The sequence below is a fragment of the Engystomops pustulosus genome, chromosome 1 (assembly GCF_040894005.1).
Source record: "Engystomops pustulosus chromosome 1, aEngPut4.maternal, whole genome shotgun sequence".
Taxonomy (NCBI): Eukaryota; Metazoa; Chordata; class Amphibia; order Anura; family Leptodactylidae; genus Engystomops; species Engystomops pustulosus.
Genome location: NC_092411.1, coordinates 291816961 through 291831784, shown reverse-complemented (window position 1 = coordinate 291831784; position 14824 = coordinate 291816961). Strand labels below are relative to the sequence as shown.

At 49.5% G+C, this 14824-nt stretch overlaps 2 protein-coding genes across 2 annotated transcripts in view; both read right to left on the bottom strand.

Moving 5' to 3' along the window:
- Window positions 1–14824, bottom strand: part of LOC140113606 (vomeronasal type-2 receptor 26-like) — a 174578-nt gene that overhangs the window by 38249 nt on the left and 121505 nt on the right. The gene's annotated exons all lie outside the window — the stretch shown is intronic.
- Window positions 10787–14824, bottom strand: part of LOC140129283 (vomeronasal type-2 receptor 1-like) — a 58408-nt gene continuing 54370 nt past the window's right edge. Inside the window, exon 4 of the mRNA XM_072150726.1 lies at window positions 10787–10909. Coding sequence (XP_072006827.1) covers window positions 10787–10909 — 123 coding nt within the window. The remainder of the gene's footprint in view (window positions 10910–14824) is intronic.

Sequence of the window (14824 nt, the reverse complement as noted above, 5' to 3'; positions counted from 1 at the left end):
CAGCTTCACCCTGGCAAGACGTATATCCGACCTGCTCTGCGGAAGGGGATTTTGTTTTGGGGACATGCTTTATGCCCGGCTGGGCACCCTGGGGTGCCACACTCTGTGGCCCTCATCTCCCACTACTACTGGTGGCTTGACTTGATCAAGGATGTTCAGGACTTTGTGGGAGCCTGCATTTCCTGTGCCGGTAATAAGCCTTACTGTGTAAAACCGGCTGGTCTCTTGCTTCCATTGCTGATACCGTCATCCATGGTCACACGTGGCTATGAACTTTATCACGGACCTTCCATCTTTCTCAGGCAATACCGTCATCTGGGTGGTGACAGACCAGTTTTCAAAGATGTCTCATTTTGTCCCTTTTCCAGGTCTGCTGTCTGCTCCACGTCTTGTAAGCCTCTTCTTTCAACATATCTTCCGGCTACATGGTCTTCCTCTACACATCGTCTTTGATCGGGGAGTTCAGTTTGTTTCCTGCTTCTGGAGTTCTCTCTGCAGCCAACTGCAGGTAAAGTTGAACTTCTCCTCAGCTTACCACCCTCAGTCCAATTGATAAGTGGAGAGGGTTAACCAGACTCTGGGATGTTACCTCCGTCATTTTGTTTCTGCCTGTCAAGACAACTGGTTCACCCTGTTGCTGTGGGCAGAATTCTCATATAATTCCCTGCATTTCGAATCTTCTGACTCCACTCCCTTCTTCATTGTCCATGGACAGCATCCACGTCCTCCTCTTCCTCTTCTTGTGTTCTCAGATGTCCCTGCTGTTGAGGAGTTGGTATGAGATCTGAGGTCCATCTGGGAGCAAACTCGCCTGTCATTGTTACAGGCCTCTGCCCGTACCAATCTCAAGGCTGACACGAGACGCAGACCTCCTCCTGTCTTCTCTCCTGGTGACAAGGTCTGGTTATCCTTGGTTTATCCAGCGGAAGATTCCCGGGTACAAGCTTGGTCCACGATTCTTGGGTCCTTTCGAAGTCCTGGATCGCATCAATCCAGGTGTCCTGCAAACTGCACCTTCCTCCTACCATGCGCATCCCGAACTCCTTCCATGTCTCCCTTCTCAAGCCTGTCATCCTGAACCACTTCTACGGGCTACTATCTCCTCCTGATCCTGTGGCTGACTCCTCTGACATCGATGAAGTAAAGGAGATCCTCATTATGATGACCGTGAAGGGTAAGCGGTTCTTCTGGGTTGACTGGAAGGGGTTAGGGGCTGGAGGAGAGCTGCTGGGAGCCCGAGGACAACATCCTGGACCATTATCTCCTGCAGAGATTTCTTCATCCCAAGAGGAGGGGGAGGCCAAAGGGGGGAGTACTGTCACGGGTGTTCCTGCGACCCATATCGCGGGCTCATTCTGTGTGTGTCCCTGTGTCCTAGGGCACGTGCATCGGCTTCAGGAAATTTGAATGGCCATCGCACCATTAATTGGCGCTGGCCATTTTCCCAGAAGGCTATTTATACCTGCCTCTCCCATCACACCCTACTGGATCTTTGTGCCTCACAGCCTTCCTTGTGATTCTCCTGCATTTCTGTGTCTGTGTTCCTGTGTGTTCCTGTGTATCCAGCGTTCCTGCTCCCGAGTGTTCCTGCTCCCGTGTGTTCCTGCTCCTAAGTTCCCGTTTCCTGTGTTGCTGATACCATCTGCCTGGACCTGCCGTTGCTGACCCCGGATTGGATCTTGATGCTGCATCTCTGCCGCCTGCCCTGACCAAATGCCTGGACCTGACCACTAGAATCCTCCTAAGGTACTTCGACCTCAGGTGCCACCTTGGGCTAGTTGCATCTGTGGAATGACCTGGTGGTATCCTGCCGCAGCAAGTCCAACCTGCTCTGCGGCGGGCTCTGGTGAAGACCAGGTGCCACTTAAACTCCAGTCCCAGGTGTTGGCTAGTACCACCTCCCGCGGTGGTCCAGTGGATCCACACATCCTGAACCCTGACATCTGTCAATTATATCATTTATATGTTTGCTTATTCTTTGTTTTAAAGTTCTACATGTCCTAAATATTGTTTGCCGCATGGGCACTTACTGAGATGTATGCCTGACATTGTGTTACAAGGAAAATGGCCGCCGCATCCATGTGTGCCTCGGCAGCACAGGCGGTGAGTGACTGCTGTCCGCGCCCGCTGCCTCCGACGTCAGCATCTACTCTCAGCAAGCGGGCGGCCGGCTCTTCAACACCGGCACACACTGCCTCCCGGATGAAGACCGGCGTAACCCCCTTGGCCGGTCCGGGGAGAAGTACACCAACCCCTGCTGAATTGTGCCGCGGAACGGCTGCAGGCACCTCCGTACCAAAGGGCCCGGCCGTGGCTCCACAGGAGGACATCGAGGGTGCCACGGACCCGGACATACAAGCCTAGGATATGCGGTCTCCCCATGAGGTACAGAGTCCCTCCATACAGGCTGCGGGCGGCCACTACCAAAGTCTCCATCTGCAGGCAGGGGGGAGGGAGATACAGAGGGAGATACTTCACCAGGCGCAGGTGCACGCTGCTCCCCCTGCTGTTCGGGAGAGGAAGGACATTGCAGCCACAAATGTACAGACAGCACCCCTCCCTAACAACTCACAGGTGAGCACACCTGCCCAGGCTCTCACCATACCAGCGGGCTCAGATTGGGACACTCAATGGGGTTAAACACAGCCCGCTTTACAGGCTCATGTGAGAGGTGAGCCCCCATTCTTTATGGAGTGCATGCCCAGTACCCCAGAGCCTCCTCCGACCCCGCTTATGTCTCAGTCCCAGGCTAGTCCAGCTGGGAGAAGCACAGACCCAGACATCGGAGGTGCTTCGGCAGCTAAGCGCCATGGGCCGAGAGCAGGACCACAGACCTCACCGCTATTGTTCTTCTCCCCCTCCTTGTCTCCGGGCCGCCAGTCCCCGATATTGCACATGGACCCACGATGCCCAGAATTTCTCCCGTCACAAACATGGGCCTCACCCTACCCTCAGTATCCTGGGTTGCAAGAGGAACCACATTTGACAAGGGCGGACTTGCATGAGGCTTTGAGAAATTTACCTACTAGAAGCTTCTTTGACTCCATGATATCCAGGATGGAGAAGATGCAAAGTCACTGTCTGGATGAGGTGCACCGCACCATGGAACAGATGGGCTCCAGAGTGGGCTCTCTAGAAAGACAAACAGCATCTCACAATGCCAGATTGGAGCAGCTAGATCAGCGGGTCACCGCACAACAGCATATGATACGCTCCCTGACTCTGGAACATAATGACCTTGAGAATAGGGGTCATCGCAACAACGTGCGGGTGAGAGGGCTTCCTGAAGACCTTTAATGGAGTGCTGGGAGACCCACCGGATACACCAATTGAACTGGATAGGGTGCATAGAGCTCTATGTCCGTAACCGACTGATCCTGATTCTCCACGTGACGTAGTATGCAGAATCCATCACTATTGCACTAAGGAGCGCCTGATGAGATGCGCCCGAGAAAAAGGTCGCCTTATACCCGAGCTCAAGCGAGTTCACATACTATTCAGCCACCCACGATATGTTCTCTAGGATTGACTACTTTTTCATAGACCATTTTCACCTAGATAGGGTAATGGAGGCAGACAAACATACATCCCCTCTATCTGATCACTCGCCCATCTCCATCACCCTGAACCTGGCCCCTCCTTCCCATACACTGGATAGGTGGATCCTTAATCACTCCCTTCTCCAAGATCCCTTACATGTGCAGGAGGTGGTGGGTGAACTCAGTCATTATTTCTCCACAAACCCTGACTCAGTCACCAATCCACTAATCTGCTGGGAGGCCCATAAGTGCGTCATCAGAGACGTATTTATGCGTATAGGCGGGAGGGTAAAACGGAAAAGATACGCTCAGGCCACCGCACTCCTAGCTCAAATCAAAGAGGTGGAGGATTGTCATAAAGAGATACAGACCCCAGCCACCACGGACCTACTTATCAAACTTCGGGAACAGCTCCGTAACCTCTACCTGGCAAAGGCAAAAGAATCCTGACTAAGTGTAGGAGGGTTTTATATGAATGTGGCAATAAACCAGGCAAAATTCTAGCAAACGGTGCATTACTTTAGGAAGTTTACTGACCAACTGATACAACCGTTCCTGAGGCTTTTAACGCTCTGTCCTCGGGAAGCGATATGCCACTGGACACGCTTAGAGCGCATATAGTAGTGATACCGAAAGAGGGTAAGGACCCTGCATTTTGCAGTAGCTACAGGCCCATATCCCTCCTTAATGTCCACCTTAAATTATTCTCCAAAATTTTAGCCAACCGCCTAGCTCCTCTGATGCCAAGCTTGGCTCACTTCGACCAAACTGGGTTTGTGCCCTCACGGGAAGCTAGGGATAACACCACAAAGGCACTGAATATGGTCCACCTATTAAGACAACAGCCCTCCCTGCGGTCATACTATTCACCGATGCCGAAAAGGCTTTTGACAGGGTAGGTTGGCCTTTCCGGTTTGGAGTCATGCAACATCTGGGACTTGGCACACACATGCTTAGCTGGATTGGAGCATTATACTCCAACCCAACGGCATCAGTGAAGGTGAATGGCTTATACTCTGACACTTTCCCAATTAAAAATGGAACACATCTGGGGTGCCCATTGTCCCCCCTCATCTTTGCTCTCACGATAGAACCCCTACTCCGGCGAGTCAGAAATAATCAGGACATATCAGGAGTGACGACAAACGGCAAAGAAATCAAAGCAGCAGCTTACACTGATGATTTGATGTTCTTCCTCTCCTCTCCCCAAGTGTTCATCCCTAACCTCCTCAAAGAAATGGATATCTTTGGGAAATTATGTAATTTTAAAATCAACATACAGAAATCGGAAGCTCCATTGCTAAACATTCCCCCGGACCGGAGCGCCCCCCTTCAACAAGCCTTTAACTTTAAGTGGTCCTCTACCGCCATAAAATATTTAGGCGTTCACCTTCCAGCAGACCCGGACCAGACTTATCGTATTAACTTCCCGCCATTATTACAGGCCATTAAGTTAGATTTGGAAAGGCCGGTCAAAAGGTTTCTTCTCTTGGTTCGGGAGGATAGGGGTCCTTAAAATGAACGTTCTTCCACGCCTTCTATACCCCTTTCAAGCTTCACCTATCAGAGTCCCTATTAGCTTCCTGACCTGAGTTCAACGGCTATTCTCAACCTTTGTCTGGGCCGGTAAATCCCCAAGATTGCAAAGAAAGATCCTATACCTGCGTAAAAGAGAGGGTGGCGCTTCCAGATATCACTCAATACTACGTGGCGTCCCACTTGAATAGGGTTGCAGACTGGTGTAGACACGGAAGTACAAAGGCTTGGGTATCAATTGAGCAGCACTTTACTCGTGTTCCGCTTTCCTGTCTCCCCTGGGTAGAGCCAAAACAGTGGCAGGCACTGCCACCCAACCATCTATGCTACTTTAATGGCCTTCAAACACTGCAGATTTCCCCTACCGACTCCCCCCTAACACCGATCCTTGGCAATCCCAGGTTTCCACCCGGGATCACATCGCCGGTTTTTAAGCAATGGATAAGCGCTGGCCACTTCAGGGCTTGTCACTTCCTGGTGGATGGACAGTGGCGAGGAGGTACAGAGCTAGTCTCCCCTCCAAATCTCCCACGAGCGCCGATGTGGCAGGGTCTCCAACTAGCTCATTACTTAAGATCTCTCACACCACCTCCCACCTTCAGCCGGTCTCTAACAGGCTTTGAGGGGGTATGAGTACAAAAAGGTCAGACTAAGGGTACTCTCTCATTAACATATAACCTCCTGATATCCCCCCCACAAGCTTATGTTCCACTGTACATGACCAAATGGGAACGGGACCTGACATTGACTCTCTCTGCAGAACAAAGGGAAAAGATTTACGAACTGGCACACAGATCCTCAATTAGCACGGCCTACCAGGAGACAAACTATAAGCTGCTTACCAGGTGGTATAGGGTGCCCCATGTACTTCACAAGATGTTCCTAGATGTCCCCCGGACCTGTTGGCGCTGCGGTAAAGAGGAGGGCACACTCCTTCATATTTTTTGGAGTTGTCCCTCACTTGTTCCATTTTGGACGGCGGTGCTGGGGGTGATTTGCGAGGTGACAGGCAGAGAGCTGCGGGATGACCCCACCTGGGTTTTGTTGCACCACCACGAGATTTCCCTTGCCACGTACAGGAAGTCCCTGGCATGTCACCTCCTAAATGCAGCTAAGGCTTGTATCCTGGCCTGCTGGCGCTCTTCCGATCCTCCCTCCATGCATCAGTGGATGGGTCGTGTCAACGAGTTACAAAGGATGGAGAGTCTCCTGAACACTGATCCAAAGAGGGCTGCCCGCTCTCAGAAAACATGGTTCCACTGGGTCTCCTTTATGGCATCTCCACGCTACTTGGACTTGACAGCACGGGATGGTGAATCTACCGAGATCTGAGCTCTAGGTAGGAGGAGGCACAACACTCTTTTTTTCGATTCCCCTACTCTCCCCTCCTTCCTTCTCTATTTCTCCTCATATCTGGCGATTCCTCGCTGCTATTTTTTCTTTCTTTTCTTTCATTTTTAAGAAATTTTATAGAATGCATCTAAGTTACAGTGAACCTGTTTCAGTAGGTAACGGTACATTGAATTTTTGTTGCTGTACAATTGACACTTCGCCAGCGTATGATCGCCCCGCCTCTGCAAATTCGCAACCCGATACATCAAGAGGCTTCTGCCTCTGGTTTAAGCAGCCAAATTTTTATTTATTAAATTATTTTATTCTGTTCCTTTATAAAGAATGCCTGGACCATTATGCAAGCTCTTATACCTCTTGTGTCACCCCCTCATCCTCATAGACTTTAAGCTGTTGTGTCACCCCCTCATTCTCACAGACTGTAAGCTCTTGTGTCACACCCTCATCCTCATAGACTATAAGCTCTTGTATCACCTCCTCATCCTCATAGACTTTAAGCTCTTGTGTCACCCTCTCATCCTCATAGACTGTAGGCTCTTGTATCACCCCCTCATCCTAATAGCCTTTAAGCTCTTGTGTCACCCCCTAATCCTCATAGCCTTTAAGCTCTTGTGTCACCCCCTCATCCTCATGGACTGGAACTCTCAGACTAATACCCAGTTTCACATATGCTCTTAAAACCCATCTCTTTAAGCAAATCTATCACACTCGCTAACTGCATGAATTGTCAACTCTCTCTTTACTAACCCATCCTGTGTCCTCCTCCCATCTGTTATCTGGCAAACACCAGATATATCAAGCTTATAGACCGTGGACTTTGTATTTAAGAAGCGTCTGGTTTAAGCAGCCAAATTTTTATTTATTAAATTATTTTATTCTGTTCCTTTATAAAGAATGGCTGGACCATTATGCAAGCTCTTATACCTCTTGTGTCACCCCCTAATCCTCATAGACTTTAAGCTGTTGTGTCACCCCCTCATTCTCACAGACTGTAAGCTCTTGTGTCACCCCATCATCCTCATAGACTGTAAACTCCTGTGTCACCCCTTCATCCTCATAGACTGTAAGTTCTTGTGTCACCCCATTATAGACTGTAAGCTCTTGTGTCACCTCCTCATCCTCATAGACTGTAAGCTCTTGTATCACCTCCTCATCCTCATAGACTTTAAGCTCTTGTGTCACCCTCTCATCCTCATAGACTGTAGGCTCTTGTATCACCCCCTCATCCTCATAGCCTTTAAGCTCTTGTGTCACCCCCTCATCCTCATAGCCTTTAAGCTCTTGTGTCACCCCCTCATCCTCATGGACTGGAATTTCCTGTGTCACCCCCTCATCCTCATAGACTGTAAGCTCTTGTGAGTACGGCCCTTACTCTTATTGTTCTATATGATTATTTGTACACTGTAATGAAATGTTATATTTGTATTTGTCCCCTGGGATTTGTAAAGCACTTCGGAATATGATGGCGCTATATAAAAAGATATTATCATTATTATTCATTAGTTCATTAACCACATCACTTAGAGCCTGTAAAATCCAGCCAATTTTTGATTTTTTACTTCTAATGGTGAGAGTTATTTTAGAGCCCAGATATGGAGCCGTGTGTACAATATGGGTGGTTTATTAGGAAGTAATGGTCCAATATTGTTGTCTTCCTGTAGAAAATGCCACTGATTAACGATAATTTGCTCAATTTGTTTCTATCTTACATTAAAAGGTAACACCGTTTTTATCTCAATTGTTTCTTCTTTTTCTATTATGGACACTGTGTCTGCTTGTTTTCTTTAAAAAAATTCTCTCAAATAAAGTAAATTTGAGATTAAACTCTTCCAAATCTAAATTTTGTATAAACTCGGATAGTTCTTCCTCTGAATAATCCCAAATAAAAAATGTATCCTCAATTTAATGCTGCCAGAGGACCAGGCCTGTGCTTATCTTGGGAATGATATGGTGGTGTATTCCCAATATGCCATAATTGGTGGCATGAATAATTTGGTGTAGCTGGGCATGATCCCGGTCCCCATGGCGGTCCCAAAATACTGGAGAAAATATTCTCTATCAAATTAGAAATATTTATGTGTTAAAATATAGTTAATACCCTCCAATATAAAATTCCACTCTGCTGTTTTAAGTGTAGAGTCCTTCACGAGATGATATTGCTTTGCCTCAAGTTCCTTCTTATGTTCTACACATGTGTACAGGGAACTTACATCAAGTGTTCTCAAAGCCCAATGTTTTCCAATGAATAATCACTAATTTTTGTACAATTTTGGTGGTTACTCGTATATAATTGAATGTTTTTTTTTCACATAAGGTTGTAGATACTGATACTTTTGGGATATAGTAGAAGATGGGAATCCTATAATTCTGACCCAATTTAAAGTATAGTTATACTTTATACCTTCTAATTCTCTACCAAATTTTTCAGTAGAAAACCAACCTTTTGTATGTTCTAGGATCAGACATTTGTTTCAAACATTCCACTTGATATTTATCAGTATCTAAAATAACTATTCCACCCCCTTATTATCAGCAGCGGGAATAGTGAGTGATAAGTCTTCTTGTAATTCTTTCATACTTCTAATTTCTTGTGGGGTGAGATTTGCTCTACTTTTGATATGCCCAGTCTCCTGCCTTTGGTCTGCAGAGGGTGTTCATTTATGTATTCTGGTGTGAGCAGTGCCGGCCTTTGAACTTTCTTTTCTCCTCTCCCTCCTGAATTGCATCTACTTTTGATATCTTCACCCCTTTACCGACATGTGACGTAGTAGTTTGTAGTATACGGGTGTTGGAAGCTCGGGAGCAAACACTTACAGCTAACACCCGCGATCGCTGTTAACCCATCGCTCACCACTGGCAAAGCTGCTGGTGGTAGAAAAAGAGACTGCAGCGCTTGGGCGCAGGGATCTAGACTCGGCTTGTAGCTCCCTGTTATGTCATGAGGAAGTGGCGATTCATTGCTATGACACACAGAGACCCAAGGGTGTCATGTCAGAAGAAGGTGAACTCCGGTGGACCTCGGCGCAGGAGTGACGGATGCAGGAACTCGGGTCTCGTGCCGCGGTATCGCGACAGGACCGGGTAAGTAAATCTGCCCCAATGTTTCACACATATGTGCTAAATTTATCTAGCTTCTGCGAAGTGGAATATTTAAAACCCTTGTTTAATAATGAAATGTGAGACTGTGATGAAGTGGCTGAACTCAAATTAAAAATTGCTAAATCATTTATTACTACATCTTCTTGTTTTGCCCTTAATGTCGAAAGTTTAAAGGGCCAGCACACCGCTGAATAGCGCTGACCACATCCGGGTTTCCATAAATTCCGGCGGCTCCCCTCATTCCCCACTGGACCTTCAAGCCATCTTGCGTAAAGAGAAAGCTCCCTGTCTGTTCCTGCGTTCCTGTTCCTGCTCCTGCCTTGTTCTCTTGGGCTTGGACTGTGTTCTGCACTGCTACCTTGGCTGCCACCACAGGCTCATCGCACTTGTGGAACGACCTGGTGGCAACCTGCAGCAGGAAGACCATCCCACTTTGCAACAGGCTCTGGTGAAGACCAGGTGCCACTTGGACTGCGGTCACAGGTGTCGGCTAGTACCATCTCCCGCGGTGGTCCAGAGGGTCCACTGACCCTGAACCCCGACAGTAAGATCCGGCCATGAACCCCTCCAAGAAGCCGCATCGGTTACTGGCTGATCTTTACAGCGTTGTCGCCCAGCAGTCCCAACAGATTGCCTCTCAAGGAGAACGCCTTGGTCAAGTTGCCTCTGCTCTGCAACTGTTGCTTTCCTCCAAGCACCAGCATCAGGCTCCTGTGACTACTCCTGCAGCAGTTCCTGTGAATTCTCCAGTCACCTCGGCTTGTCCATTGTCCACTAGCAGAAGAATCAAGGCTCAGACTTTCTATGCCTGATAAGTATGATGGCGATCATAAATTTTGCAGGGGCTTTATTACCCAGTGCTCGTTGCACATAGAACTGGTGCCATCCCAGTTTGTCACCGAGTGTACCAGGGTGGCATTCATTGTCAGTTTACTCTCTGGGAAGGCCCTGGCCTGGGCTACTCCTCTATAGGACAGAGGAGATCCAGTCATGACCACATATACTGCATTCCTGGATGAATTCCAGTCCGTTTTCGAGGAACCCACATGAGCCTCCTCAGCTGCAACTGCGCTGCTGAACTTGCCAAGGAGACTCGTCTGTGGGCGAATATGCTGTCAAGTTCCGCACCCTGGCTTCCGAGCACTTCTGGAACAACACGGCCTTGTCGGAAACTTTCAAAAAAAGACTGTCCTCACAGGTCAAAGACGCATTGGGCGCCCGTGACCTGCCGGCTACTCTGGCCACTCGGTTAGATCTGCTGTTCATGGATCATGCTGAAGAGTTGCATCACGAGCAACCACAAGTCCGGCTTCCACGTTTGCCTCGCTCGGCTCCGGTTTTCCAAGGGTCGCTCCAGCCTGCGGCCACACCGTCTTAAGTGGAACCTATGCAAGTCGACAGCTATGGAACATTCCAGACGTTGCCAGGAGAACCTCTGTTTGTATTGTGCCAGTCCCAAGTGTCCCTACGTGTGAATTCAGCTTCTCCACGCCTGACAGTTCCTTTGCTCCTCAGTGTCGGTACCAGTGCTCCTGTGCAAGTCTCAGCATCTGGGTTTCCATAAATTCCGGCGGCTCCCATCATTCCCTGACGGATCTTCCCAAGCTATCTTGCGTGAAGAGAAAGCTTCATGTCTGTTCCTGCGTTCCTGTTCCTGCGTTATTCTCCTGTGGACTGTGTTCTGCACTGCTACCTTGGCTGCGACCCCTGGCTAGTCGCACCTGTGGAACGTCCTGGTGGCACCCTGCCGCAGCAAGACCATCCCGTTTTGCGCCGGGCTCTTGTGAAAACTAGGTGCCACTTAGACTCCAGTCCCAGGTGTCAGCTAGTGCCATCTCCCGCAGTGGTCCAGAGGGTCCACTGACCCAGAACCCTGACAATACCTTGATCTCTAGTCTCCATTTTCTTTTTATGTAATGGCCCACAATTACTAAAGCCCCTGCGCCAGATTTTTGTCTGACTTTGCACATTCCTTTCAGTGCAAACTGTTTGCACGCTGTAATGGGTGCTCCCACGACCCATAACGTGAGTCGTGAGCTTTCCCATGCCCCTCTTTGCCCACTGCCAATTACCTGTCCCCGTTCCTGTCTCAGCTCAGGCAGCCATACACGCGTGTTCCCGACCCCTGGGGCGTGTGCCCTGGCTCGCGAAAATTTAAAGGCCCATCGCACCGCAAATTGGTGCTGGTTCCTCTCAAAATCCCTGATATGCCAGCCTCTTCCTATATACCCCTCTGGATCTTTGTGCCCAGTGCCGCTGAAACAATTCTGCTTAATGTCTGTATACCACAACTTGGCTGCCCCTGCAGACAAAGCCTTACCTGTGGAGCGACCTGGTGGCTCCACACCGAAACAAATCCAACCCGCTTTGCAACACAATTCATGCATCTGGTGCACCTAGTGCAGTTTGCACTGTTTATGATAAATGGAGGCCAATGTCTTGATGTTTCTAATATTTTTGATATTTTTTTCAAATGTGTCAAGTTGAACTTTTATTTCTTCAATTTTAAATTCCTTAAAATTTTACTCTTTCTCTGTATAATCAATTTACTAATTTGTAGGGATTGTTGGATGGAACAAATTTTGCCAAACCCTTCCCCCCTACAGATCTTCTGCTGGGTATTTTGTAATTTGTAAAGCGTAGGCACTAGAGATGAGCGAACATACTCGTCCGAGCTTGATGCTCGTTCGAGCATTAGCGTACTCGAAACTGCTCGTTGCTCGGACGAATACTTCGCCCGCTCGAGAAAATGGCATCTCCCGCCGTTTTGCTTTTTGGCAGCCAGAAACAGAGCCAATCACAAGCCAAGAGACTCTGCACTCCACCCAGCATGACGTGGTACCCTTACACGTCGATAGCAGTGGTTGGCTGGCCAGATCAGGTGACCCTGGAATAGACTAGCCCCTGCCCGCGCTGCTCGGATCATTCTCTGTCTGGATGCCGCTAGGGAGAGAGCTGCTGCTGGTCAGGGAAAGCGTTAGGCTGTTCTATTAGAATAGTGTTAGGCAGGAGTGATTCTACAAAAACCCAACAGCCCTTCTTAGGGCTACAATAACGTTATACTTTTTTTTTTTTTATTTGCTTGTGGCTGGGCTTGCTGGCACTAGTAGTAGGACTTGCTACCGTTGTGTTTAGCTGTTAGTGACACACATATCCACCTCAAACACCGAAGTGGGACAATTTATTAGGGGTTTGAGTAGAATTAGGCAGAGTCTGCTGATTTTTTTTTTTTTAGCTGTATTTCATTTTATAGCTCAAACTCATCTTGCAAAGCACAAAATCCAGTTGTGTGCTGTCAGTGTAGGTTAGAAACTAGCCATAGCAATAGGATAGCATTGTTTTGTTAAAAAAAATAAAAAAAAATAAACACAATTTTTTTTTTTTTTCAAGTTTACACTTTAATTTGGAAAATGTTTAACCCGAGGGCTAGGGGTAGAGGACGAGGGCGTGGACGTGGGCGTCCAACTACTGCAGGGGTCAGAGGCCGTGGTCCTGGGCGGGGTGAGACACCACCTGCTGATGGGGGAGCAGGGGAACGCCGCAGAGGTACACTCCCTAGGTTCATCATGTCTCAAGTTACTGGGACTCGTGGTAGAGCACTGTTGAGGCCAGAACAGTGCGAAGAGGTGATTGCGGACAATGCTTCTAGCCATTTGTCCAACAGTCAGTCTTCCACGCAGTCCACCCATGTCACCGAAATCGGCACTCCTCCAGCTCCTCCACCTCAGCCTCCTTCCCCCCAGTCTGCCCCCTCCCACCAAAATTTGGCATTTGAACCGGCACACTCTGAGGAACTGTTTTCTGGACCCTTCCCACAGTCACAAACCACTTGTCCTGCTGCTGCTGAGCTATTTTCCGATGCCCAGGTTTTCCACCAGTCGCAGTCTGTGGGTGATGATGACATTATTCACGTAGTGGAAGAAGTGTGTAAAGAGGTGTCGGACGATGAGGAGACACGGTTGTCAGACAGTGGTGAAGTTGTTGTCAGGGCAGGAAGTCCGAGGGGGGAGCAGACTGAGGGATCGGAGGATGATGAGGTGACAGACCCAAGCTGGGTTGATAGGCCGGGTGAACACAGTGCTTCTGAGACGGAGGCGAGTCCTATAGCAGAACAGGTTGGAAGAGGCAGTGGTGGGGCCAGAAGGAGAGGCAGGGCCAGAGCTGATGCATCAGCGCCAAATGTTGCCCGTAGTCAAGCTCCTGTGGCGAGGGCTAGATTTTCAGAAGTCTGGAGGTTCTTTAAAGAAACACCGGATGACCGACGGACTGTGGTGTGCAACCTTTGCCACACCAGGATCAGCAGGGGTTCCACCACTACTAGCTTAACTACCACCAGTATGCGCAGGCATCTGAATGCTAAACACCCCACTCAATGGCACCAAGCCCGTTCACCTCCGGCCGGGCACACCACTGCTCCTTCCCCTGTGTCATCTGCTAGTCAGCCCCCTGCCCAGGACCCCGGACCAAACACCTCCCGTGCGAAAACCCCATCTTCGCCTCCACGATCCTCCACAGCATCCATTAGCGTTCAGCTCTCCATACCCCAGACGCTGGAGCGCAAAAGGAGGTATAGCGCAACCCACCCACACGCCCAAGCCCTCAACGTCCACATCTCCAAGTTGCTTAGCCTGGAGATGCTGCCCTATAGGCTGGTAGAGACCGAGGCCTTTCGAAACCTCATGGCGGCGGCCGCCCCTCGGTATTCGGTCCCCAGCCGCCACTACTTTTCCCGATGTGCCGTCCCAGCCCTGCACAAGCACGTGTCAGAGAACATCCTCCGTGCCCTGACCAATGCCGTTTCTGACAAGGTCCACCTGACCACGGACACGTGGACGAGTGCTGCCGGGCAGGGCCACTATATATCGCTGACGGCACATTGGGTTAACTTGGTGAAGGCTGGGACCGAGTCTGACCCTGGGGCTGGTCATATACTGCCGACGCCGAGGATTGCGGGGCCTACCTCGGTCCAGGTCTCAAAGGCCTACTATGCCTCCTCCTCCTCCCACCCCTCCTCCACCTCCTCCTCTGAATTACCATCCGTGGGCATGGCGCCATCAGTCGGTAGCTCTAGGCACAGCAGCAGTGCCATCGCTAAGCGACAGCAGGCGGTGCTCAAACTGCTGAGCCTAGGCGATAAAAGGCACACCGCCCAAGAGTTATTACAGGTCATCACAGCGCAGACTGATCTGTGGCTGGCACCGCTGAACCTGAAGCCAGGCATGGTTGTGTGTGACAACGGCCGTAACCTGGTGGCAGCTCTGCAACTCGGCAGACTGACACATGTGCCATGCCTGGCCCAT